The sequence below is a fragment of the Canis lupus genome, chromosome 10 (assembly GCF_011100685.1).
Source record: "Canis lupus familiaris isolate Mischka breed German Shepherd chromosome 10, alternate assembly UU_Cfam_GSD_1.0, whole genome shotgun sequence".
Classification (NCBI taxonomy): Eukaryota; Metazoa; Chordata; class Mammalia; order Carnivora; family Canidae; genus Canis; species Canis lupus.
This window is the reverse complement of record NC_049231.1, coordinates 38,648,612-38,675,400: the sequence shown is the minus strand read 5'-3', so window position 1 is coordinate 38,675,400 and position 26,789 is coordinate 38,648,612. Positions and strand designations below refer to the sequence as shown.

Sequence of the window (26,789 nt, the reverse complement as noted above, 5' to 3'; positions counted from 1 at the left end):
TGCCCAGGCCTTCTGTGTCTTCCACAACCCTGTCCACCTGGCCTTCATGCAGAGTGGGAAGGAGTGACAAGCACTTTGAGCCAGGTGGACTTTTTTCCCTCTCCTCGATTGATGACGTCCATCCCATGGTCCTGGCCAGTGTTTGCTCAAGTGGCCACAGACGTGCACATGTCACAGTGTGACATCAGGGGCTGTTGGCGGTCACACAGGTGGGGACTGTTGGGAGTTCAGTGCAGTGGGTTCGTCACCCGGTTTTCTTCCCGCACACCCAGTATCCCAATGTGAGACAGGCCACCTTGGATCATCTAAAGTTAATGGTGTCCCCTCTTGCATATCTGACCTACTTATGGTAATCACTGCTTCAGATTATGCGGGGAAGTAACTGTGAGGGCCTTGCTGTTGCAGGATGAGCCACGCTGCCGTTTATAAACGTGAGTGTTGCCTCCTTCTATGAGTATCGTGTGGGCTGTACCTGAGATGCTGATTATCACTTAAGAGTTTGCTATGAAATAAGTCAGTATTATCACCTGTGTTACATTTACTTGACTTTTTCCATTTTATTTTTAACAGGAGAATTTGTTCTACGTCGGGTGGGAGGGAAGCAGGTGGGAAAACTGGAAAGAAAATGATACACTGAATGAAGTGGGTGTTGCCAAATATTTGTCTTACATTTCATGCAATCTTGAAAAGTCTATTACATCTCTCTTCAGACCCATTTAAAGACTTCATTTATTGGGTAGTGTTTTGATATCAGGGCGATGGAGAAAGAGAAATGAGACACAGGCCTGAGTATGAATCACACCAGCCTTCACAGATTCTGAGGCTGATGTAGAAATTTCATTTTGCATGAGCAGTCTGATTCTTTTTCCACTAACCTGATACCCCTGTCATTTTATTTTTCCTCCAAACAAGTCACTTGAAAGAAACATTATTGTCCTTTACCTATAACTCTTAATTGACTGTTGTAGAAACACAGGTATGTGAACAGATAAATACCTGAGCTTACTTTTATTTGTTTTCTTCCAGTATCAGCCTCTTGCCCACCAAAGTGCCTTTTTTTGGGAGAGACTACAGATTCCTGACTAGTTTTATTTTATTTCTTGTCCATTTTAAATGTATTCTTGATACCATAGCAAAGAATGAAATACTGAGAAATTGAATGAGTTGATAAGAAGGGAAATGAGACAAAGCAAGCACTCTGCTCTGAACCATCTAGAAATTCTCTTGAATACCTTGTCTTTTTTTCCCCTCCTTTACTTGGTAGAAAGAGAAAAGACAAAGCCTCAAATTGAAACTATTAACCAGGTGTCTCACTCGGTGTTTACTTTTTCCTGAGCTGTAATCTGCCCAGTGTGCTGGGGTACTGTGGGCTCTCAGCATTAGGGGAGCCTCTCTGGGTGCTGGGTGCCGGGGGTACTGTGGGCTCTCTGCCCTAGGGGAGCCTCCCCGGGTGCTGGGTACCAGGGATACTGTGGGCTCTAGACTTAGGGAACCCTCTCTGGGTGCTGGGTGCCGGGGGTACTGTGGGCTCTCAGCCTAGGGGAGCCTCTCCGGGTGCTAGATGCTGGGTGCCGGGGATACTGTGGGCTCTAGGCTTAGGGGAGCCTCTTTGGGTTCTGGGTGCTGGGCGTACTATAGGCCCTCAGCCCAGGGGAGCCCTCCGGGTGCCAGGTGCTGGGGGTACTGTGGGCCCTCAGCCCAGGGGAGCCTACCTGGGTGCCGGGTGTACTGTGGGCGCTCAGCCCAGGGGGGCCCCCGGGTGCTGGGGGTACTGTGGGCCCTCAGCCCAGGGGAGTCTCCCTGGGTGCCAGGTATACTGTGGGCCCTCAGCCCAGGGGAGCCCCCAGGTACTGGGGGTACTGTGGGCCCTCAGCCCAGGGGAGTCTCCCTGGGTGCCGGGTATACTGTGGGCCCTCAGCCCAGGGGAGCCCTCCGGGTGCTGGGTGCCGCGGGGCCCTGGGCTCTCTGGCCCCCCTCCCAGATGGCCACCAGCTCCGCCAGAACACTTCTGCCTCAACAGTCAGCCAGTTCCATTTTCAGAGAACACAGATTGCTCGAAAGCTCTTCCTTAAATAGAATCAAAGTTTGCTTTTCTTTAACTTTCTCCCTCTGGCCCTCCTCGCGCCCTGAGAGCTGCTGAGCGCTCGGGCCCCCTCCTGGCAGCCGCCAGGTGTGCCCCCGCCGCCAGGCCGCACGCACAGCTCAGGCGGAAGCGTTGTGCTGACCTTTCCAGCAGCTAAAAGCTCGAATACAGTTGTTTTCACCATCCGTATCTGTGGGGCAATGCCTCCCCCATGTTTTTGTGTATCTTCTTATTTTGTGCTCACCACGCTGACCCAGAGCTTGCTTTTCTTGCAAAAAGGGAGACCTTGGTATTCCAGCGTGAGCTTTCCATTGCCCTCTTGAAGGCAGGCACCCCTGACAAGAAATCACCACAGTGGCGTGACTTCTTAGTCCCCCACAGCCAGGCCTGACACAGCATCATTGTCATCGAGGAAGGTGAGAAAACTTTGTGCAGCCCAGCCTGCCTCCCACCGTCCTTGTGGCTACAAAGATTGGAGCCAAGTGTTTGTGGCTCCCTGCTTAACTGATTGTCCCCAGCATGCTGTCACGATTACAGTGTCACTTTAGTTGGTTATGCAGCCGGCAGGAATGCTCTCTGCTGCATATTAGGAGTGGAAATTATGTTGAAACCTACAGGGCAATGTGTCGACCTTCCAGTAGCTACTCATGGTGCCCTGCACATTTGTGATTTTTACGCTATGGAAATCCACCTGATTCCTAAATCCAGAGTAGGATTTCCCTGGCAGATGCCTGGCTTGGAGTAAAATAGCACTGGACTCCCCAGCAAAGTCACAGTGTTATGAATGTGTTTCCGGTCTCCAAAGCAGAGAATTGCAACTCTGTGGGGCTCCCTCCTGCTTTCTTATACTCAGTTGCTCTGTTGAGGTCAGTGGAAAATTCAGTTTAGTCACATGCAATACTTTGTTACAGTAACTTCTAGAAAGCAGTACCTTTGACAAAAAGATCTCTGTTAGGAAAGGATTAACGTTCTTTCTTTTTCTCTAATAATTTATAATCGAATAAAACAATATGGGCTCTTATTTGCACATGAGCAAAACATTTATATACTGGATCTCCTCTCATATTCAACTTATGATCATGAATAGTCAAAGAGAACTTTCCCGCAGATAACAAGGGGCAATTGTTAAGAACTCTTTCTGCTGGCAGAGCCCAGTTGATATTTTGAAGGGCTCAAACCGTGCAGCTCTTGGCTCAGCGGTGAAGAGCATTCCTGGTCTACAGTCTGGCCTTGACATTGCAGCCTGACTTATTAAGTCACGCAGGTTAGGTGTTTACTGAGCCACATCTTTTAAGATGAGGGAAGCTGCTTCCAGGGAGGTATTTTTCAAAGATTTTCCTTCAGAATACTGAAGAGCAGTTTTTGTTACAACTTCATGACAGCCCTGGGGACCCACAAAGCCCCCCGAGGTTAGCTCCCTTCTCAGTAGCTCACTTGAGTCCATGTGCTGACTCAGGTTACGGAAAACGACGTAGCTCCACTTACAAGCTCTTCATAAGCTCCTCGAGAGAGTTTTTTCCAAGGTGCATGGTCCTTTGCTGACCACCTTCCTGGGTTCTGGAGCCAGAAGCCACCCACCCCCTGCCGTTGTTTGTTTAGCATTTGTCTCACTGTGACCACACCTGAGGCCAGTTAGCAGCCTGCCAGGGGTTAGTACCAGGACTCCCACTTCTGATTCCAAGCCAGACCTGGGAGCAGAGGGAGACTCCCTGATGCTAACAATCTGTAAAATAGCCCCTGTGCCCTTTTGAGCTAATGCTTCCAGCTAGGAAGGAGGTGGTTCCCATGGGTGAAATTCCCAAGGCTCAGAGGCAGAGTCACTGGGATTGACTTCAGTGGCTAAGTGACTTCCACAGGAACACACTTCTGGTCCTGGTGTGTGACGGAAATGGGACTTCAACACAAACTTGGGGTTTTGTTTTTTCTATACCAAGTCCAATATCCTGGTTTAGTGGGTAGGCATTTGATAGAATTCTGTTAACAGAGACAGGCAGTCAGAATGTTAGAGGAGATTTTACTGGTACCAAGTCCTTGAATTTAGAGATGAAAAACTTACCAGCAAAACTTAAATGGGCTCAGAGAATCGGGCAGTAATAACGTACTGATGTTAACTTCCTGATTTGATGGCTGTATCGCGGTTGTGGAGGAGAATGTCTGCAAGGAGCAATGTACACGGAGTATTTCGGTTGGTGGAACATCATATAGACAGGGAAGTGGCTGTCCAGTGTCTCAGGGAAAAGAATATTTTTGTGCTGTTGTTGTAACTTTACCTTCAAATGAATGGACAGACGAGTGGCTTAGGTGCCACCCCAGGGCTCTGAAGTAGGCTCGTAGCAGAGGAGATATAACTCAGGTTCCTCCACCTTCGTCTAGGCATCTGTTTACCCTACATTCTGCATTAGCCTTTCAGAGATCAGAGTATCACTGAGCACCTGCTGCCATTGGACCTAAAACATGAGGATAACACTGGGTGGAAACGTGTCCAACTGATTCTTCATAAGAATAGTTTCCCAGAATACTTCTGTGATTATCCAGAGTCTTCTCCTTATCGCTAGCTTGCAAGTAAGGAGATCCCTGCTGCTTACTGGATCAGCCCAGACTGTTTTGAGCCAGTTCAATGAATGCTTTTCTGTTGGAGGCAGGGAGAGTGATGGTCGCAAGGGATCTCCTGGGCTCACCACCTCTGGGATTGTGTGGAATATGAGGGAATTTCTGTTTAGAAGCCATAGGATTGTGCTTATAAATGTGCTCGGCGGGCGTGAGCCAGGCCTGGTGGTCAGTAAAAACTGAGCAGTAACAAACGCCACAGCCTGTGGAGGCGGGAGCCAAGGTGAGTCTGGGCTGTCCCTTCCTTGTCTGTCCCTGGAAGATCCCTTCTGAGCCCTCAGCCTCATCCCCTGTTGGATGACCTTTGAAAACAATAACAAAGCCTTTGAAAGAGGGATGTAAACACGCTGTGAGGATCAGTGTGGTGTAACAGGGTCTGTCTGGATCAGGAGGGGGAGCCTGGCTGGACATCCTGTCATCCAGTGGGATATGAAGACAGGACAAAGTTTAGTCCCTGACTTTCTGAAGCTTGTGACAACTGGGAACATGACACAAATAAGCAGGCACAAATAAGCAGTTCTCAGTTGAGCAGTGGCACTGTCTCTGCCTGTCTCGTTGGAAACTGGGCTGGTATGTGCAGTGAGGGCCTCTGTCCTACCCTTCACAAGGCAGGATGAATAGTGGTTAGGAGAGAGACTCCACTACGTTCAGATCCCGTCTTTGCCAAACTGCTGAACTTTCTGAGCCTCAAATGCGTCATCTGTAAAATGGGATGAGTGACTCCTTCTCTCCTGTTGAGAATTGAATGAAGTCACTGGGTAAAGAATACCCAGGCTGAGTGGACCCTTGGGAGAGCAGCTGGAGCTTCAGATGAGCAAAGGGAGAACATAAGCCAAGATTTGGAGGCTGGAGCCACATTGTGTTGGAGGACGTTCAGGGAACAAGCTGGACTGGAGTGAGGGAGAGCCTCCCTGAGGGATCCGGGTACCCCACACAGCAGGCCCTGAACACCAGGCCTGCAACCATTTGAAAAGGGAACCCCCAAGAGTTTACATATGGTGCACACAGATGACCATCAGGGCGTACAGGAAGCAACCTGATCCTGGTCCTCAGGAAAAGACTGGCAAGGGTCTATCTGTCCATAGGAGGCTGGGAATGAGGCTTCAGAGCATCCCAGGAATGAGGTCGTATGTCCTGAGCTGAGCTGCGGAGGGGGATTTTGCAGGAAAACCCCAGGACTCTCTGTTGACTGGGTATGGAGCAGCTAGAAGTAGTAGTATTAGCCACAGACAACTCCAGGGTTCTGAGCCTGAATGAATGTCCAGTAGAGAATTCAGGCAGTAGAAAGAGAAATGGGGCCGTGAAGGCAACACCCTTTTGAGAGTTTGAGGTGTTGGCAGGACATCCATGGAAGCATTCAGTAGCGTGCTTCAGGCATGAATGTCCACATCAGGAGACAAAATCCAGATGTTTGGGATAACATGCTTCCTTTTTTTATTTTTATTTTAAAGATTTATTATTATGCATGAGAGACACAGAAAGAGAGAGAGAGAGAGAGAGAAAAGCAGTGACATAGGCGAGGGAGAAGCAGGCTTCCTACAGGGAGCCCAATATGGGACTTGATCCCAGGACCCCAGGACCACGACCTGAGCCAAAGGCAGACACTCAACTGCTGAGCCACCCAAGCGTCCCAGTGCTTCCTATTTTTAAGTGCATTTTAGTTTTGGACTAATATATTGATATTTTTATGTAGGGCCCACAGTGGAGACCTGACGTGTCTGCAGCCAATGTAATAGGGACCTCAGGTAGGCTTTTAGCATTTATGTTGTCTCAAGGACTGGTCCCAGGCCTCCGGTCCCCTTTGGAAAGCTGTCACCACAGCTCTGCCATGACGAGAGGGCCCACGGAAGGCCCTGTGATAGCTGGCCCGAGCCTGCAGGCTCCCTGAGCCAACATTCCCCCGGCTCCCGACAGTCCCTGCAAAGAAGTGTCACCCCCACACCCTGCAGCCAAACCAAAAGCGAATGCCGCAAAAAATTCAAACCAGGATCCCAAATGGATTTTTTTTTTTAAGATTGTATTTATTTATTCATGAGAGACACAGAGAGAAGGAGAGGCAGAGAGACACAGGCAGAGGGAGAAGCAGGCTCCTCGTAGGGAGCCCGATGTGGGACTCGATCCCGGGTCTCCAGGATCAGGCCCTGGGCTGAAGGCGGCGCTAAACCGCTGAGCCACCCGGGCTGCCCCCAAATGGATTTTGTGTGCGTGCTTCCAGCGAGCGGACAGTAGTAACCATCTCCCTCTGAGTGCCTCGCTGTACCCCGGTACCTCGCTAGGTGCCTGCACGCGTTTCTGTTTTCATTTTCACGATAACCCGAAGAGGGACGTGATGATATCCTGGTTTCCCCTGTGAAAACACGGACACTGAAAAGTTCAGCGACATGCCCAGGAGCCTGCAGTGAGGGACGGGGTTGGAACTGAAACCACGTCTGCCTGACTCCCACCTCTGTTACCGCCCGTCGGCTGCTAGAATGGGGGATTCCGATCGGGCAGGGCTGGGGGACACGCGCGCGTGCCTGGCGTCGGTGCCCGTGCAGTCCCCTCTCCCCGGCCCCACCCGCCCGGCTCTGTGGCTTCCTGCGGCTCCTGCTCCCGCCTCTCAAGTGCTCGGGACCAGCTCCCTTCGGTGAGCACCGTTTTCTCCCTGACCCCCAGGGAGTCACGTAGTAATTCTGCCCGGTTCCTTCATGTCGAGGTGAGCAAGAGCCATTAACTAAAATGATTTAGAGGCAGAATGTCACGGGAACATGTCTCCTTGTCTGTACATTGATTTTTATTTCGGGAGCGGTTGGCCAGCAGCAGGCCCGTGCCGCCAACGCTGCGCACGCACGTTTCAGCCGTCCTGGCCACTCACGATCTCACTGGACGCAGGTATTCCTCGCCCCTGTGACCTCGGAGATGCCGAGACTTTCTACAACTACCATTTGACGCCACATACTTATTTTTAAAAGCCTGGAAAATATGAGAAAATACAAATCACCCCTGACCTCCTCAGCCAGAACCCGTCCCTGGGTCTGTAATCATGTGTGTCTGTTTTCTCAGAATTGAGACACGTCTGTAATCAAAATCACATGGCGTGGGTGGCTTCTTGCCATCACTAATACTAGCTATCACCCTGCTCTTAGTCCAGAGGTGGCGAGCTCTCTCTCCAAGGTTTATATTCCTGGTCCCAGCACATGCTGGAAAGGAGATTGGCCAAGTGAGTTTTGACGTCTACTTCCTGGCTGGTTGGTGGAGGGGATGCTCACTGAGTTCTGGATATCCTATCAACCCTGCAAGAGGAGAAGCTGATTCTTTATGGCACATCTGTCATAGAAGTAGTGTGTTTCCTGGATGGAATGTTCTTCAAGAGTAAAGAAAATCACTGTTAACGTTCCTGGAAGTCACTGAAACATGGTTCCTAAGTTATGTCTGTATGTCATGAGGAACTAGTTCTTCATTTCGAGAAAATGCAAAGCCAAACCATTCCCCATGAAAAGTTTGTACGTAACACATGAAAAGTTCAGGGTAACTCCTTTTGCTTTTTTTTTTTTTTTTTTTTTTAAATCTTGGTATAGCTAAAATCCAGTGTTGTATTCATTTCTGGTCTGCAGTATAGTGATTGAGCACTTCCACATGTCACCCAGTGCTCATCATGACAGGTGTGCTCCTGAATCCCCGTCACGTAGTAGCTCCTTTGGATTTTGAACATTCGATGCCTCCAGCCAATTATCATCCCCTCATAGTAATAAAACATGGAGTCTGGGTTTTCAGAGTTACAGGTAACACATCATCAGGTTTACCTCTCTGGTCTCTGGTGCATAATCTACCAGTTATGAACCTGAGTCACCTATAACATCTCATAATTTGGAATTCTTTAGGATTCTGTCTTGTGAGCTCGTTCCCAATCGAAGTGACCTGCCAAACGTATTGCCCACATAATATGGAAGCTTCTACGGCAAATGTGGTGCCAGTGACCCAAAATAAACTTGGATTTGTTTTTGTATCTCATAAGCGTCCAAGTATTTAGAACCAAAAATGTAAAACAACTCACAACAGATTAGTGGGAGGCTAATTAGAGCTGAGACAGATTGTGAAAAAGAACGCTAACGAGAGAAAAACCAGGAGAGGGGATGGGAAATGAGGGGTCTGTACCCCCAGAAAATCAGGAGTAGCATTGGCATGTGTAGGCCCCAGGCAGGTGTGTGAGAGTCACACTGCTCTGTCTCTTGGGCCAGCCGTTGCCCCCTCGTGTCCTGAGGCAGGACAAGAACACAGGTGAAGTAGTTCCCAGAAACCGACGTCTCATTTGCTCCTTGTTAAAATGACCATTTTTCTGCTTTGGGTTTTCTAAAGAACATAGAGAACTCCTTCTTGACTATAGAGTTCTTCGTGTGGGAGCCTTAAATTTCAGAACGGAGAAACACGAACTAAAAATGCCGAGGAATTAAAGTAAAATCTTCTTAAGCATGTTTCCAACTGCGTTTCCCCATATGGCATGCTCTCTTTTTTAGATCCTCTCCATATGTCTCAAGTGTTCCTTCTCTCTTACATTTTTGAGTCTGTCCCCTGGGGGCAGGCATGGAGTGCAGAAGAGGGTATTTGTTTACTCCCATGTGCTGCAGTGCTTGATGCTGAGCCCCTTGGATCCCGGCAAGGCCCAGGCTCATCTCCTCCTGGTGCCTTCTCCTGCTGACCTCCCCCGCCCCACTGCAGTGACCCCTGTAGGGCTCCTGCCTGACCCACACGAGGCTGGAGTGTAATTGGTGGGCTTCGGGCAGCCCTCCATGCTGTTGATGCCCTCTCTCCACGCCTCCTCCACTCTGCAGTAAACTCACAGACTCCGCAAACACCCCCGGTCGCCCCAGTGGTTCTTGCAGCTGGGAAGCCACCTGGAGGGCAGCTCTTCATTCGCTTTTAAGGTTGGGGACAACGTGTTTCCTCAGAGCCAAACAGTCTGTGGTGGCTGTTTGCAGGGAATCTCGCTTGATTTTGTATTTTGGGTTTCTCAAGGAGCAACGCAGTTGATTGTCTGACTTAGAAAATTGGGGTGTTTATAAGAAGAGCATGAACTAGTAGTAAAACTGTGGTTGCTCTTATGCTGGTAATTTAACTTGGCTAAATCCATAATTCTTAACCTGAGGTGCTAAGAAAAATGCTGTGGTGACCATTTGAACCCCTTGTGGTTCTTCTGTGGGTTTATTTTTTCTTATCCTAGTGCATATAGTTAAGTTTAAAAAGTGGTGTTTGTTGAAGATTTGGGGCTTGAACACCAGCCTGAGGCTTGAGATAGCCTGGCCTAAGCTTTTCTACGAAAATCAGGCAACTCAAACAAGTTGCCCAATGTTGGGAGGCTTCTTCACAGCAAAGCCAGGTCTCTCCAGGTTCAGGTGGGGCACTGAGATGGAAGCCAGAGATGAGGGAGGGCCTGGAGGCCAGAGCCCAAGAGCCTCAAAGATCTCTTCTTGGAGCACAGGCAGGTACCACCTGGCATGTTAGTAACTGGTGCCTGTCCTGTCCAGAGCGGCATGTGAGATGCTGAGCCTTTCTGCTCATCCCTACTTAGAAAACGGGGCTCCTTTTTCACCCTCTGCGAAGGTCCATTTTGCACTGATTGCACATCCTCTCTCTGACTGATCACGGGGGCCCTCATGACATAGCTGCTCCTGACCTGGAGAGCAGGAGCGAGTGTGAGGCCTGGTCCCCACAGAGCATTTTAGGAAAAAAACCAGGTATGTGTACACCGCTGTTGAGAAAGCACCACCTCTGCTCTTCTCCACTTGTTCCTTTGTCCTCAACCAGGAAGGGAAACAGATGTTTAATAATAGCGATAAACACAGTGACAGCCATTGCTTGGTCTCTTGTGATGTCTTAGACGCTGCGTGTGCTTCATGTGCCTCCCCAGGTACTGGAGCCTCCTACCAGCCCACAGGGGCCGCCGATACCCTCGTATCACAGATGAAGAAACCGAGGATAGCGCGATGCTGTAGAATGTAGATGCTAGAGGTTGAAAGCTAGCTGGTGTGAGAGCCAGGCTTGGAAGGTGGTGTGAAGTATGGCTCAGTATCTTTGCCAGCCACTTGCCACCTTCGTGTTCCCCCACGAATGCGCCATCCCTTTACTCGTTTGCATTTATTTATCATACTTCATTTTACTTAGCAGGTACGGTCCTAAAAAGTTGCACGCGTGCCGGGCTTCTGCCAGGGGATTGACGCTCTCAGTAACGTGGCAGCCTGCCGCAGCTGAGCCATGCCACGTCTCGTACACCCCTTTGCATATTCAGAAATGCTCGTGCTAATGGGTCGGGAGTATGTGTTGAGAGGTACTACATATGTATTTTTAATTAAAAATTATAATTAAAATTTTTAAAAATTCTTTTCATGGGCATCTGTGTTACCATCCGACTTTCACATTTGATAGAAAATCCTATGCTCTAAGTGATTTGTTTTTTCAGGCTTCAGTGTTCCATCATGTTATTTGCCTGGCTGCTCACACATGGGCAGGCTTGCTTATGCCCAAAGATGGAAATTCCAGTTCAGAGCCCTGGACGCATGGCCCCGGGTGATGCTAGGCCCTTTGCCCTGGCACCTGTCTCTAAGCTGGCTCCTGGGGTGGCCTGCCCATTGGAAGAGAGACCACCGGGATGGAGGGATGGCTGGTAGTAACTCTGTTTCTCCCTCAGCTGGCAAGCCCTACCCAGGCCGGTGGGGGTTTACCTCGGGTGTAACAGCCCCCTTCCATCTACACGTTGGGAAGCTTGCTCGTTGTGATCATGGCCTGCTTCTCAGTAATGTGTTAACACTCCTGGCAACATGGGAGTGTATCATCGACTTACCAGTACATACGGAGTACTGGTGGGGAGATGGGAAGTGGAGCTTATTAGCTGAGCAAACACTGAATATCAGGCCCTGAGGCCACAAAATAACTAAACACCGTCTTTCTCAGCACAGTGAGGTGGGCACTGAAATCGAGGTGGGTGAGCACTATAAGGAGGGTGTAAGGGTGACGTGACATTATTTTAGTGTTTACAGATCTTACTGCTGAGCAGGTGTTTGTGATCAGCCCTTGCTTTATTGAGGGGGAAAGGCCCATGGGAAGTTACTTACTCACCGACCCTGAGTCCTGCCCACGAGCCCGTGGGTCATATTGCCTGTGGTCTGGCCATGCAGACTGACTAAGCGTCTGGAAAAAACCTTGGTTTTCATTTTTAAAAGCTACATTCCAACAACTAGAGGAAGAAAGTTCCCTGGCCAACTCTAGTGCAGCCTCCTTTGCTTCTAGCATAGCCCAGCTGTCAGAAGGTTATATTCTCTCCTATTGTCAAATCTTATAGAAGCGTGGAACTGTGGCACCCAACAGCAGTGACAGTGAAGCTGGGAGTTTTTGCAAATGAAGCTGTTGCCCAAAAAGAGACAAAAGCCACCAAGGATGCATTTAGTCCTTTGTCCCAGAAGTGGTTAGAGACCTAGGGTTTCCCCTTCTTTCAGCATATCCAATCCCTAATGGCCAGGTGGAATTTTTTCTGCCAGTGGGACACTAAGAAGAGAATAGGGTTAATAAGCTTTTTGCTTTGCCCAACACAGTTCTGCCCACCTCAACTGTGCATGTCTTCACTCCAGCCCAGCCCAGCCCTCTGGCTTCGTCCCACATCCCGCTCGTTTTCCAGAGCATGGCCCCAACCTTCACGCCTTGCTCACAGCCCCGGGAAGCCTGTCTCCTCTGCCCCCACCCTGCCTCTCCTCTCCCGAGCTCATCCATGATCAGCAGTTGGTGACATGTTTGAGCCTCTGTATGACAAAAGGGACAGATGCTAACTAACTGAAACAGCTGAGTAAGAGCATTTATGCTTCAGTCTATTTTGACTTAGATTTGGCCTTGTCTGAAATAAGTTGCACTGGAGAGCCTGTCCCCCTCTCTTGAGCTGCACTGGAGAGCCTGTCCCCGTCTCTTGAGCTGCCCTTGGGGTTTCTCTGACAGCCCATGCCTAAGATACTGGCCACACTGAATTCATTCATCCTAAGTCAGATATGCTGGCCTTCATCAGATGGAGGTTCAGTTGTGTGGGCCGGTTAAGCCCAATGTCTACGGCCACCAGTGTCACAGATTTCTCGTGATTTCTTACAGTTAAGTATTTTCAGCCCAGGATTCTCTGGGCTTAGGAAGCAGGCACACCAGCCCGGCAGTTAACCCTGACACGGTAGAGATGCCGGTCCCCATCTCCACCATCCCACCTCCACTCCCATACCTAAACCTGGGTGCTCCCAGTCTACAACTGTATTCTCTTTGACTTACCACTTTGCTAAGTGGGAATCGACAGCTTGGCATACTGAAGAAGGTAGGTTGGGAAAGGAGTGAGAGCAGGGGATGGGCAGTAGTATTTTTCAGCACTCTTAATTGAAGTGACAAAGACAAACCATAAAGTAGACAAGGTGAAAAAAAAAAAGAACAAAAGAAGAGGAAAATTTCAAAAGGGAATCAGTTGGCTCACATCACTAGGAAGTATGGTTGGATCCAGGGGTTCTTTCTCTCATTCTGGGCCTTATCCCTGCTCTGGCCTTCATTCTTACAGACTTCTACAAACTTGGGCAGCTCCAGATGGTGAGAGCTGGTACCCCCTTGTAATTGCAGCAGATGTGAGTCCTGGGTCTTCCACAGATGGCACCATGAGGTGGGGATGGCTCCGCAGAAGCCACAAGAAGAGGAGTTCTGTTGAATAAGAGAAGGGATAAAGGATACTGAACAATTTAAAGTAACAACAGATGACCACTGCATTGATTTTTAAATGGTCACCCATCAAAACATCAGAAGTTTAATAAATTTGTGGGGTTTTTCCCCTTTATATATCAAATATTTTGATCATAAATTTCAGCACTGGCTACTCTTTGAATGGCGAAAGCTAATCTGGCATAGCTAGAACACTAGACACAAATTGTGAATGCATACATAACAGCACAGGAAGCTATTAGAAGCCAAACATTAAATAGATCCTCACCTTCTATGAAAAGTTACTTTGGACACTTTATACCTTAATCAAACCTTGTCAGAGCTCCTTAGCATTTAATGATAAAAACCCTTCATAATTTTTAGTTCACTCTTATAATAGGTCCTAACCCTAATGGGGGAAATCCCCACAAATTATTGACCTCCAGTCTTATTGTAAATGGCATTCTAGGTACAAAGAAACTTTCTAGTTAAATCTGGTTTATGTTGCGGATCTGATAAGTAACAAAAATAAAATGTCTTTGCCATAGACCCCCTAAAACTTGAGTGCACACCATCTAAATGAATTGACTTGAATATATTTCTGAACTATCAAATTTGTTTGACATTTTGTCTTACATCTCCAGATCTCCAGCTGGCAGGTGACAGTTACAGCATATTTTGAAGTCATCTGTTATAACATCTCTTTATCTTAAAAGGAGTATTTAAAAGATTTTGACTTGAAAATCACCAACATTAATAATGTATGACATATTTAAGCTTTTATTAGAACTCCGCCTTTAATGTATGTAATTTTATTCAAGAAAGTTAAAATGTGCTCATTGTCAATGAAAATGTAACTCAGGAACAGAGATCCAGGGTTTGGTGCAAGAAAATCATCACAAAAGCTAAAAAGTGTGGTTTATGTTTAGATCCAACTCCCCTATTTGCCACTTCAAATAATATTTTTATTACTATTTTTAGATGCAGATAAAGCTCATTGAACAAATTGTGCCTGGTCTTTAACATGACAGCTGTGGAGGCAGCTCTGTCAAGGAGCTTGTTCACATCCTTCCTTAGCTATAAACCCAATCCATCCGAGGCAGCCCCGTGCTCAGGGTTCCGTGCCCTTCTGTCCAGCCGGTTTGCTAACTGACCCGGAGCCCCGGCCAGTGTTCAGGCTCTCTCCAAGGCTTTTACCCATCTTGATATGTGGAGCACATTGTCCAGCACCGACTTGCCCAGGACCCCTGGTGGAGCAAGAAGAGCTCTGAAGCTGCTGGGTGGGGGCAGGGGCAGGGGGAGATTGAGCGACTAGGCAGGGGGCGCGGGGAGGGGGTGGACCACAGTTGTTCTGAGAGCCTAATCTTTACGGTAGAAGTTAAAACCTGGTCACTCTGGAGCACGTGCCACGTGAGACACCATCTTTTTCCTTTTTTAACAGTGATTTCAGTTCTTTGTTCTTTCATTGTGCAAAGGTGTTGCAGGTTATACATTATTGAACAAGCTGTAGAGAGTCATTACCTTGCAAAAAAATGTTAACATCACCTAATACAGCATGCCAGCAATTGTAGAGATGTTCTGATGATCCCATTCTAGATATTCTCATCCATAATATGGTTCATGCAGAGCACAGTGCAGCAAAACCTCCAACCAAAACGCTTATGCACCAGATAAATTCTGTGCATTTGGAATTTATGATTGACAACGGAAAGAAGAGCCATCCATCATTTGAAGTCATGCCAGATCTTGCTGATAACACAGCAGTACTCCCCCATGCTTCAGGTCTCACCTGGCAGGGTCTGGAACTGCCTGGTATCCTGCACATATCCAGCTCCCCTACCTAAGAGGGGTGGGTGGGGAGGAGTGTGGCAGGGGGGAGGGTTGTGTGAGGATGGGCATGGTGCTGCTTTTGGGCTCTTCCTGTCCACAACCCAGGCTGCTCCAGGAATTCACGATTGGGCCCTGGTGAGCAGGCCCCATGGGAAAGTGTGTCTTCCAAAACATGGCAGGGAGAGAGTGTGAGCAGAAACACTGGTTAACGAGGGCTTCCGGTCTGCCACATTTGGTTGGTTACTGTTCATTTATAGTAGGTAAAAATTGCCTGAGACTCTGCAAAAGAATGTGAGGATTTGCCTCTCCTGCTGAGGAAATATGTAAACTTTTAAGAGAAAGAAAAAAAAAAATCACGGTATCTTTGTTAGAAAATCAAAAACACACATTGGAGTTCAAGGAGCTTTTGCTACAACTGGGAGATGTAGGTGGTATGACTTTAATGAAAGAAGAAGTGATGGAACAGATGTGTGGGAAAAATAGCCCCAGAGAATGGAGGGGAGACTGTGGAATTCCCATCCTACCTGCTTCCCTCGAAGGGATAACACATTTGCCTTGAAATTAGAAACGTTGCTTGGAGCCTGGATGTTTCGGGGTGGCGTGGGGCTTAGGGCTGGCAGATACAGTAGCATGGCCATCCTCTGATACGCCCGTGAAGTATCTGCATGTTTTGCATTCAGAGATGACCCTGGGAGCCTTCGAGATCTCATAACTGCCACATGGCAGTGGCCACGTGGCCTCATGCTCACTCATGATACATTTCTTATCCCAGATCTTCACTCCCTGAACCCTAGCCCCACTTCCGCCTGGAGACACGGGCCATTTCCATTTCCTAGGATTAGAGGAAGCATTTCTCACTGCTTTGGAGGGTTGGAATGGAAAGTGAGGATGGACTTTTGACACTCTATGGTCCTCATACATTTCTCATAGAAACCATGGCCTAGGGGTGCCTGGGTGGCTCAGTCAGTTAGGCATCTGCCTTCAGCTCATGTCGTGGTCCTGGGATCGAGCCTGCACTGGTCTCCCTGCACAGCGGAGAGTCTGCTTCTCCCTCTGCCTCTGCCCCTGCTTGTGCTCTCTTACTTGCTGTCAAATACATAAAATAAGATTAAAAAAGCAATCATGGTACAAATCATGATGTGTTAGCCATGGAAAGCCTGCTACGTATCAGCCTCTTCATGGAACTGTGTTTCTTGACTCTTCTGGATTAAATAGGCCTTTATTGGTGTGCCAAGTCTTTGCCACTTTACTGGCTGTCTATGTTAAGTCAGTTCCCTGATCTCAGCCTCAGTTTCCCCATCTGCAGAAATAGGGAGGTGCTCACTTTGTCACAGGACTGTTGTGTTCAGATCACATGAATGTCAGTACAGTCAAGTTCCTTCCTCTTCCCAGACACCTGTCTCTTGAATTTCACTGCATCAGCAGCTACATGTGACATTGCTCCCTTGGAATAATGTTTCTCAGGTGCCAAAAGCTTGACAGGCAAGCTTTCTATTTTGGTGGCCATCTGGCACTGGTAACATTGTTGCCAAGACTGTTGAAAGGACTTTGGCCCTCTCCTGGTAAAATACCTGTCTGAGAAAAAAGAAATTCAAAGGCCTGACTTCGACAGAGTAGTAATAGTTATTCATAGAGTGCTTCCTGTTTTATATTACAATCTGAATTATGTCCCCTAGAATGCGTATGTCGAAGTCTTAACCCCCAGAAAGTCAGTGTGTGACTGGACGTGGTAAAGGTCCCTTTAAAGAGGTAATTGAGTTACAATGAGGTCTTTAGGGTGGGTCTTAATCCAATGTGACTGATGTCCTATAAGAAGAGGAAATTAGGACACAGACCTACAATGAAAGGAAGCCCGTGTGAAGACACAGCAAGAAGGTAGCCATGTGCCAGCTAGTGAGGGAGGCCTCAGGAGGGACCAGCCCTGCCCACACCTTGATCTTTTTTTACTTCCAGCCCCCAGGACTATGAGAATATAAATTTCTGTTGTTGAAGCCCTGAAGTTTATGGTACTTTGTCCTGGCAGCCCTAGCACACTGATACAGTGCCACAGTTGTCCACATTTTATGGGTAAGAGAGCTAAGACGCAAATTGAGTAACTTGCCCAAGAGCATATAGCTAATGAGTGGCCTCCTTGGGATTCAGTTGTTCTGCTGTATTCCATGACCCCCTCCCTTTACAGAGTTGCCTCAAAGACTATTTGGATCCCATTCAAGCAAAACAGGTGAATTTTCTGTGGTGTGGTTGCTATGTGGAATGTTCCAGTCTTGACAGAGAAATTTAAGTTCCATACAGGCAAGGAGTGTGCCTATCTTGTTTTTCTTGGTCTCCCCCAAAGTCTAGAAAAGTGCCTGGTGTAAAAACTCAGTGGCTAATGTAATTTTGTTCTTGAAGAGTCAGCAAAGTGGCCTATTCGTAAGTCAGTTGTGAAATGTCTTCAACAAAGTTTTATGAGGTCTAAGGTCTACTGTCTATTCTGCTGATCTTGACATCTTTCTGTGCCCATGAGTAGTCTAAATCCTGCCCTTCTGTAGGTATTTTCTCAAGTACCTTTCGTTACTCACAAACTTGAAAAGGTCTATTAGAAGGTTATTTGTAGGAGTACCTAAGGGGCTCAGTGGGTTAAGCGTCTGACTCTTGGTTTTGGCTCAGGTCATGATCTCAGGGTTATGAGATGGAGCCCCCACACTGGGTTCCATGCTAAGCAGGGAGTCAGCTTTAAAGATTATCTCCCTCTGCCCCTCCTCTCGCACGTGCCTTCTGTCTCCTAAAATAAATAAATCTTTTTAAAAAGTTATTTGTGTTATTTCTTGAAGTCTTGTTACAAGTAGAAATTGTCCTCTGCCTGTTGCGTTAGCATGCCGACTCCTTGATGAGGCTTAGAATACCCTGGTGCCTGAGCCTTCAGGACAGAAGTGTATTTTCATGTACGGTCTGCCTTCTGGATTCTGAAGCTAGTGAATCACCTGGATTCTGAAGCTAGTGAGCTAGCTCTCTCACGCATAGCTAAACTAACGTAGGCTTGAAATCGCATGAAAGGATTCGTTCAAAGATTTAGAGGTTTGTGTTTTCATGTAAAGTGAGTTAACTTGTAAGAAGTCTAAAATTTTAACTTGGTTTAGTATCCTGGTTTACTTTCCTATTTCCTATATGCTTGAATAAAATGTGTATAAAAAAAAACACACACACAGAAGCCATTCATTTGAAGAATTGGTATGTTCACTTGAAGACCTTGTGAACAGTCACTTCACACCCGTGTGCTGTCCCCTCATGTCTGCTATCCAAGTGCCTTTTAGTGTGCGGAGCCACACTGGTGGTGCTGAGCTGGGCATGTATCCAAGGGGAGCAGAGTCTTAGGCCAGGGATGGGTCTGCTCTAGAAGGCAGTGCACAGCACTCCACAGTAGAGGATGATCACAAGGCAATGTTTTGTTCCCCTTGAACTCCTGGCCCCCTCAACAAAGGAGTAGAAGCAAAGGTAATTCTTGGGATCATTCTGTCTTTACTCCATTTGAAGAAATAAAATGAGAGAGAGGTATTTTAGTTGAAGAAATAAAATAAGCTACCATAAAAGTGCTTTGGTGTCATTTTGCAAGGGTGGGGAATCTGCAAATGGCGTCTCCGTACCATCAAAGCCTGCACACTGACCAAGTTAGGAGCTTGTGTGGAGCTGGTGGGCAGGCAGCCATCTCAGGAAAAGCTGGGGAGCATGGCCCGCCCTACTGGTCTAGTGGCACACCACAGCTCTGAGCGCTGATGTGCCTTCTCCGTAGGCTCCCCTCTCAAGAAGGCTCCAGAATCCTCTGCATTCCACCCAGGCTGCAACATTTTTACCTTAGGGCTTTTCACGCTGGTTTCCCCACACACAGGAAGAGATAAGTTTCACACTGCAGCTCAGCACTGGCTCCCTTACATAACTGAAGCAACACACTATGCTTGATGCACTTGGGAGGTTTTTCTATCTTACTAACTTAAATAAAACCAGAACAACACACACACACACACACACACACACACACACACAAAGATGGTCACAACCCAGTAAATTGATTTTATGATCCACTAATGGGTTTTGAGGCACAATACAAGAAATTCTGCCTTAGACCTAACAGATCAGCTGATTGCTTCCAATTGGCTCATTGCAACGTGTGGGAAGTGAGCGCTCAGGCCCCCCCCTCCCCCGTTTTGGAAGGACAGAAGCAGCGCAGGAAGAGAATAAAGGAGGGGAGGGTGTTGGTTTGTAGCCAGCGGAGGGTCGCGGGTGTCCCCCGAGTGGCCCAGGCACGCAGCTCTGACCTGTGCCCCGGGCTGGCCTTGGACAGGTCTGAGTCCAGCAGGCCGTCCGCCCGCCCCTGCAAGCAGGCGGAAGACCTCCGGGCTGAGCCCTCCCGTGCCCTCCTCTCCGAGGGCGCGGCAGCCCTCGGGAGTACCACCCTGGGGGGCGCCGGTGCCCTGGCAGTGGGGGGGGGGGGGGCGGGGGCGGGGCGGCGGCCCTGAGCGCTCAGCCCCGCTGTGTCTCCGCAGGCCTCGGCAAGACCAAGAGGAAGACGAGCGCGCGCGACGCGTCCCCGACGCCCAGCACGGACGCCGAGTTCCCGGCCAACGGGGGCGGCGCCGACCGCATCTACGACCTCAACATCCCCGCCTTCGTCAAGTTCGCCTACGTGGCCGAGAGGGAGGACGAGCTGTCCCTGGTGAAGGGGTCGCGCGTCACCGTCATGGAGAAGTGCAGCGACGGCTGGTGGCGAGGCAGCTACAACGGGCAGATCGGCTGGTTTCCCTCCAACTACGTCCTGGAGGAGATGGACGAAGCGGCCGCCGAGTCCCCCAGGTTCCTGAGCCTGCGGAAGGGCGCGTCCCTGAGCAACGGCCAGGGCGCCCGGGTGCTGCACGTGGTGCAGACGCTCTACCCGTTCAGCTCGGTCACCGAGGAGGAGCTCAACTTCGAGAAGGGTGAGACCATGGAGGTGATCGAGAAGCCCGAGAACGACCCCGAGTGGTGGAAGTGCAAAAACGCCCGGGGGCAGGTCGGCCTGGTCCCCAAAAACTACGTGGTGGTCCTGAGCGACGGGCCGGCCCTGCACCCCGCCCACGCGCCGCAGATCAGCTACGCGGGCCCCGCGTGCAGCGGACGCTTCGCGGGCCGCGAGTGGTACTACGGCAACGTGACCCGGCACCAGGCCGAGTGCGCGCTCAACGAGCGGGGCGTGGAGGGCGACTTCCTCATTCGGGACAGCGAGTCTTCGGTGAGTGCCTGCCGGAGGCGCCGGGGGCCGGGCCCTGCCGGGCTGCGTGGGTGCGTGTGTGCGAGTGGGGGGGGGGGGGAGGGGTGCAAGGGCAGGCGCGCTGCTCTTCTCCGATCCCTCTCCACGCGCACGGCGAGTAGCCGGAGGATGCTTGCAGCTCCTGTTCACATAGAGCCCCACGTATTTGCGGCTCCAGGTCAGCTAGGGGAATCCCACGGCCCGCAAGCCTGCTTGGGGTTGCTGCAACGGACCGTGATGGACTGCAGTCCCCCGTGGGTGTAGAAACCCACCCGGGGACCTATCTGGCAGGGGGGACGGCAGGTAGAATGGCCCTGCAGCTGCCGAAGGCGGTCGTGCCGCTCTCCTGAGATTCTCCCCTCGATGTTCTTCTGCACACTCCGACATCAGTTTCTCTCCAGGTTTCCCATTCTGTGAGTGACCCCACTTCCCGCAACCCAGGCCCTGCTGGTTGACTTTGTTTCCTCTCTAGGTCCCAGGCATGTCTCCTGGTCACAGCGGGAGGGGCACCTGGTTTCTGACACAGCCTTTTGTTGGTCGGTTTGTTTTTCTTTTGAAACCAGACGATCCTAAGGGCACGGCGACCGCAGGCGGCATCAGGGAGTTCATCTCCAAGAAGCTTTTAAAGCACTTAGGAACGGAATCGAAAAGAAAAAGACAGGGCTTGAAAGAGATGAGTTTGTGTGTGTGTGAACTGCATCAGAGGTATGAGGCCGCCTGACTTGCAGCAGATCCTTTTCCAGGGATAGGCGGATTGGGGGTTTGAATTTTTGGGTATGCTGAGCCTGTCTGGAAGAACTGAGCCGGTTGTCACGCACGGTAACCTTTTCATGAGTACGTTATGGATTTTGTTGATCTCTTTGCAGATATGCCTTCCATATAATAAGATCCCCACCCCACCCCCCCCCCCACCCCCCCAAAAAAAAACATGACTTCTGCAGATAGAATCCATGGTGGTTACGTTGTATTGGTTCTGGCAGGTTTCAGTTTAATTTTTTAAATGCATACTGTAAGACTGGTAAATATGTGATCTGTACCATAATTGGTATCCTCTGGGAAGGTTGATACCACAATAAGTGCATATTCAAGACTCTTGCAGACTGATCTGAGAGCAATTCCAGGCCACAAGAAATGTTTTTGCTCTTCTGAGAGAAAGGCAGCTGTGATCTGTTCTTCTTAGACACAGGAGAAGCATCCTGGTGGTAGAAACCAGACCCCTCACGGTGTCAGCAAGTCACAGAGTTGGCGGCTGCCTTAGACCTGCTGGGGCTAGCACACCAGACCTGGGTATTAACTACATCTGAAATCTGAATGCTGAGATTTTCTTATCCAGCCGCCACAGCTTATCATTTCTGGCAGGACATCAGATTGAATCGGTCTCACGTGACGTAAGTTCTGTGCATAGCTTCCTTTAGATCGTGCTGCTGGAGGCTTAGGAGAATGCAGTATGCCTCACTTTTAACTCTTTTGAGCAGAAACGTAGAGAAATCACTGGAAAACCAATTATAGCATAAGGTGATTGGTCCAGAGTACTTAGGGGATAAATGTAATCCAGCACTAGAAAGTAAAATCTTGATTTAGAAATTTTAAATTTGAAGGGTGCCTGACTGGCCCAGTTGGTGAACTGTGCGATTCTTGATTGTGGGGTCGTGGGTTCAAGCAAGCCGCACACTGGGTGTAGAGACTACTTAAAATTTTAAAACAAATTTTGATTTTGAATTTGAAGATACTTCTAGAATGGAGAGGGGCTAGAGCAATCCCCACAGCGCGTACACCTCAGCCCCATTCACTGTTCTTCTTGTCTAGGGCTTGAGGACAGGGTAGGTAAGTAAAGCACCCTCCAGATTGCTGGCCTTGGAGTAGATCTACTACTGCTTTTCTGTAGGAAAAACACACCCAGCTGGGATCACTCTCTGGACTCAGAGACCAAATCATTTTGGATGGGTAGAGATACAGGCATACCGCTTTTCATTGTGCTTCTCTTTATTGAGGTTCACAGATACTGTTTCCAGTCTAATTGGCACCATTATCTTCCAGTATTTGCTCACTTTGGGTCCCTGTCCCATTTTGGTCATTCTCTAGGTATTTGAAACTTTTTCATTATGTTTGTATTTGTTACGGTGATCTGTGATCAGTGATTTTTGACTCCCTGAAAGCTCAGGTGATGGTTAGCATTTTTTAGCAATAAAGTATTTTTTAATTGAGGCAGGTACATCATTTATTTAAGACATAATGCTATCGCACACTTAGCGGACTGCAGGATAGTGTAAACATAACCTGTAGATGCACTGGGAAACCAAAGAATTCATTTGACTCGATTTGGGTTTTTTTGCAGTGGTCTAAAGTATCTCTGGGGTACACCTGAGCTTATGTTATCTGGGTTCCATCTTAACCCTTTGAATAAGCTCCAGGGTCTTGTTTGTCTCAGATTATTACAGAATATACTGACTTTCTAAATAATTGAAACATTAATTGTTTACATTCTATTTTAACTACTTTGATAGGACCCATTACAAATTTTTTGGATTTTAACTCAGAAAACCAAGCTATGACACACTCATGGTGTGTCATAGGGGAATGGAGACGGGAGGACCTGCATCAGCTCTGCACCCTCACTAGCACTAGCTCAGCCACAGAGCACCGTGTGACCTGACCATATGCACAGCTGCCTCCTGGTGGCTTGTGCCATTACGCGTAAACTCTGCTGTTCTGCTGTTGGGATGCCTGCCTTGTGCCAAAGGGATGCTCTTGGAGTCTCCAAGGCATGTTGCTCTATTTCTTCCAACAGCAGACCTAGGTCTGCTTTTCTCACTCACATCCGGGTCATTGCGGAACTATGTAGATGGACAGGCAGACAGATCCATTCCGTATTCATTTTCCACCATCCACTGACTGCCTCTGCCTCTTGCCAGTGCTCTCCTGTCCTTTGCTCTCCTTCTTTGTCTCTTTTCCTATTCATCTCTGAAGATGGCCTTTCTGGGATGAGAGCCTGGCTTTCAAAGTAACCACCAGACCGATGGGAGCCCTCATCTAGCAGCTGTAATCTTGCAGCACATCGTCTCATGCTAGGCCCAGAAAGGTTGCTGAGGGGGTCTGCATTCCTGCAGGACTCAGAGGCATCTTCATTTCACTTCCTCTTTCTTCTTGCCATCTTTGGGCCTGGGACCGTCCTCTGATCGAGGTTACCACGGGACGCCTGACTTCTAAATAAGCACAGTAGCGTTTTTAGAGCCCCGCTTCAAGATATATCTTGTTAAGATATCCTGAGTGATTCCAATGTAAATAAGCTAGGCTCTTGCTTGACATTATCCTGCATTTAAAAATACTCAGTATTTTTTTGTTTTGAAAAATAAAAATATACCCAGCGCTGAGCCTTAGGACATGTGTGCTTTTGCAGGAGAAGTGCATATTTTGGAAAAACAAACACAAACATTGCTGCATCCTGTGCTATCCGCTATCCAGTGTCAGTGATGTCCTGGGTATTTTGGGGAGGTATCTGGCAGGCATGTGTTTTCAAGGAATGACCGGACGAACCCCATGATCCTGTTTGGGCTCTCTTTCCTGTCCTGAATCTCAATACCTACCCTCTTCTCTCCCTTCCTCCCCATTCTGTAATTGTCGTTTATCCTTAGCAAACTCAAGGTGAAGCACCATTTCTCACTCTCCATATTACCTTATCCTGCCTACACCTGCAAACCCCTAGCTCATTAAATTTAGAAAATTCGAAGTTCTTACCTGCCCTCTTTGTGCTCATCATACCTGCTTATATATTTGTCCACATTTATTCTGTGGATATGGTAGGAAAGCTATGCTCACAGTTAAGAAGAACCAGCAACGAGGTTTCTGGTAAGCAGTGGAAGTTGGCAGTATTTTAGTTTTTCAGTTGCTCTGCCCTCCTCGTCCTTGAAAAGATCATTCGGATAGAGACAGCTTTCACCTGGGGTGCAGTCTGCCAAGGGGCTAGCTGTACAGTCTCCATCTTTTCCTCTGCAGGACTTTAAAAGTCCAGAGAGATCTCCTTTTGCCTCACATGTTTTATGTTCCACAGTAGGATGTGGATACTAATTTCTGTTCATTCATTTGTTTCTGATGGAGACAAACTACCTCGCTAAAGATAATGTTAACGTACGTGTTGGCCACACTAACAGTCATGTGTTCCAATCCTCACTCTTTTTTAAGAAAAATCCATTAAGATTATTTGGCCAGGGAGAGGCAGAAGAAAAAAATTAGTATAGTTCCTTGTTACAGTTTCTGAATTCTATTTCTTATAGAAATCATCTTTTTGTGTGTTTGTGTACCAAAACTCTGTTTTTGGGTCATATCCCTTTATCGCTGTAGATCAGTGATGCTCAAAATCTGCTCTGTGTCAGCATCTCTTTGAGGCCCTGGTAAAATAGAGTGTCGGGCCCCACCCATAGAGCTCCTGATGCTGACCCTGACCTGAATGAACCTGGGAGGCGAAGCTGCAAGGGCCCACTTCCCATCGTGTCACTGAGAGTTGCTGAGTGGCCTCCCTGCTCTTTGTGCCTCGTGTCTCTCCAGGTCCTAGCACCTTTGTTCCTGCTGTTGGGTTCTTAGACTGGGCCATCTCTTCCTCCAGACCTTTGTACAGATCTAGAAAATTCTAGAATACAGCTCCCCTCCACTGCACCCCTCACCAATGTAATGTGCACACTTCCTTCAAGTCTCATTCCAGCCACCTTTGTGCCTACAAAGCCTTTTCTGACAGGCAGGCCTGGGCCACGTGCTCCCCACATGCTGCTGGGAGCATTGGGCAGTCTGGTGCTAGGGTAGCATTCCTCCTGAACCTGGCTATGTTGCCCCCTTCAAAGGCCACATCAGCGTAGAGCGTGCATGTTGTGACATGTTGTTGGCCATTGAATCCTACTATCTTGGTGGGACTCCAAGAAATAGTATTTGTGTTAACTAATGAATTGACTCTCCAGAATGTGCATGATAGATTAAGGGAATCAGCAGCCAACCAGTGCAGCATGCTGGAGATTCCTAAGTTCTCTCTCTTTGCCTCTGTTCTCCTGGGCTTGTGCTAAACGCACTGTTGAGCTTGAATCAGAACCGTGCCTCTGGCTTATTTTTTGCTGCCACGAGAGGGGTCCAGACACCCTGTCTTCAGGCCTGCAAACACAATGAGGAAAGAAATGCTCATCCAGTAACCACTGGCAACAGAAGAACAAGTCTTTCAAAGCAAAACAAAAAAATATGTTCAAGTAAATAATTTATCCATGACCATATTCAGAAAATTTTCATAAAAATCTCTTGGATCATGAGCTACCACTTATCTAAATATTTGCTCTCATAGAAAATCACAAGTACCTGTAAGAAATGGTTTTCCCAAAAACCATTTAAAGGTGTAATGGCAATTTTTAAAAACTGGGTCAGGGAAGTTTTTTAGCACTTAATCTATTAGAAAGGCTTATATGGCAAACATGTGCAGTACCAGTATAGGCCTCTGGGTTTTTTGGGTATTTTTTTTTTAAACCCAATTTCAAAATTTAGCTGTGGCTACAGAAATAACTAAATGTGGTTGTCTTCTAGACTGAGACTTCTGTTTGGTTTCTACAAGAGGTAGAAAGAAGTTAGGCTTACCTTCCCAGTAATCCAACGATTGCTCCCCTAAATTAGCAATGAAAGAAAATCATAGGAATTATTAGGATCTTTTTGAACTGTGCATTTCTGTTTTGTTTTTCACAACCCATGCGTGCGTAGACACAGACTGAGGGGCAGGTGAGGCTGCAGGCCCCAGCAGGTGTACACTGGCCAGTCCAGCGGGGTGCTTCCTGCTGTAGATGTGGTTTCTGAGCTAGGGAAGGACGATTATGAGTTCCATCTCCAGCCTTCAAGATTATGGAGTGACAGATGCCAAGGAGCCGGGACAGATGGAGAAGTGTTTAAATTTGGCTCTGGTTGACACTTGGTAAACATAAACATGATATTCTTGTATGTAAGGAAACACCTGGAAGGCAAGCTCACATGTCTTTTCTTCTTAAACTGAGTACCCTATACTGCCGGCCAGGAGTCTTTGCCAGGTGTCCCTTGAAAACCATTCCTTTGCAACCTATAGAAGGAATTCCATAAGAAGTGGATATGTTAGTTTTAAGATGTGTGCAAGATAAGCACTTGCCCGGCACGTGTGATTTCAAAGGTATCTTACTAATACCACCAATGTTGAAATATTCCAAGAGAGCCCAGTGGGGGTCGCAGCCTAAGCCAGGCAGTATCACAGTATCATTTTGGGGAGGTTGAGAAAAAGTGATTCATAGAAAAAAAGTAAACTTTAGGGAATCGTTGTCACCTGACCACAAGCCAAAG

At 48.2% G+C, this 26,789-nt stretch overlaps 1 protein-coding gene across 5 annotated transcripts in view; it reads left to right on the top strand.

Annotated features, from left to right (window-relative positions):
- NCK2 (NCK adaptor protein 2) overlaps positions 1-26,789 on the top strand; it is a 150,268-nt gene that overhangs the window by 111,628 nt on the left and 11,851 nt on the right. For all 5 annotated transcript variants that reach the window (XM_038550884.1, XM_038550883.1, XM_038550882.1 and 2 more), the window contains exon 5: positions 19,723-20,444. In XM_038550884.1, coding sequence (XP_038406812.1) covers positions 19,723-20,444 — 722 coding nt within the window. The remainder of the gene's footprint in view (positions 1-19,722; positions 20,445-26,789) is intronic.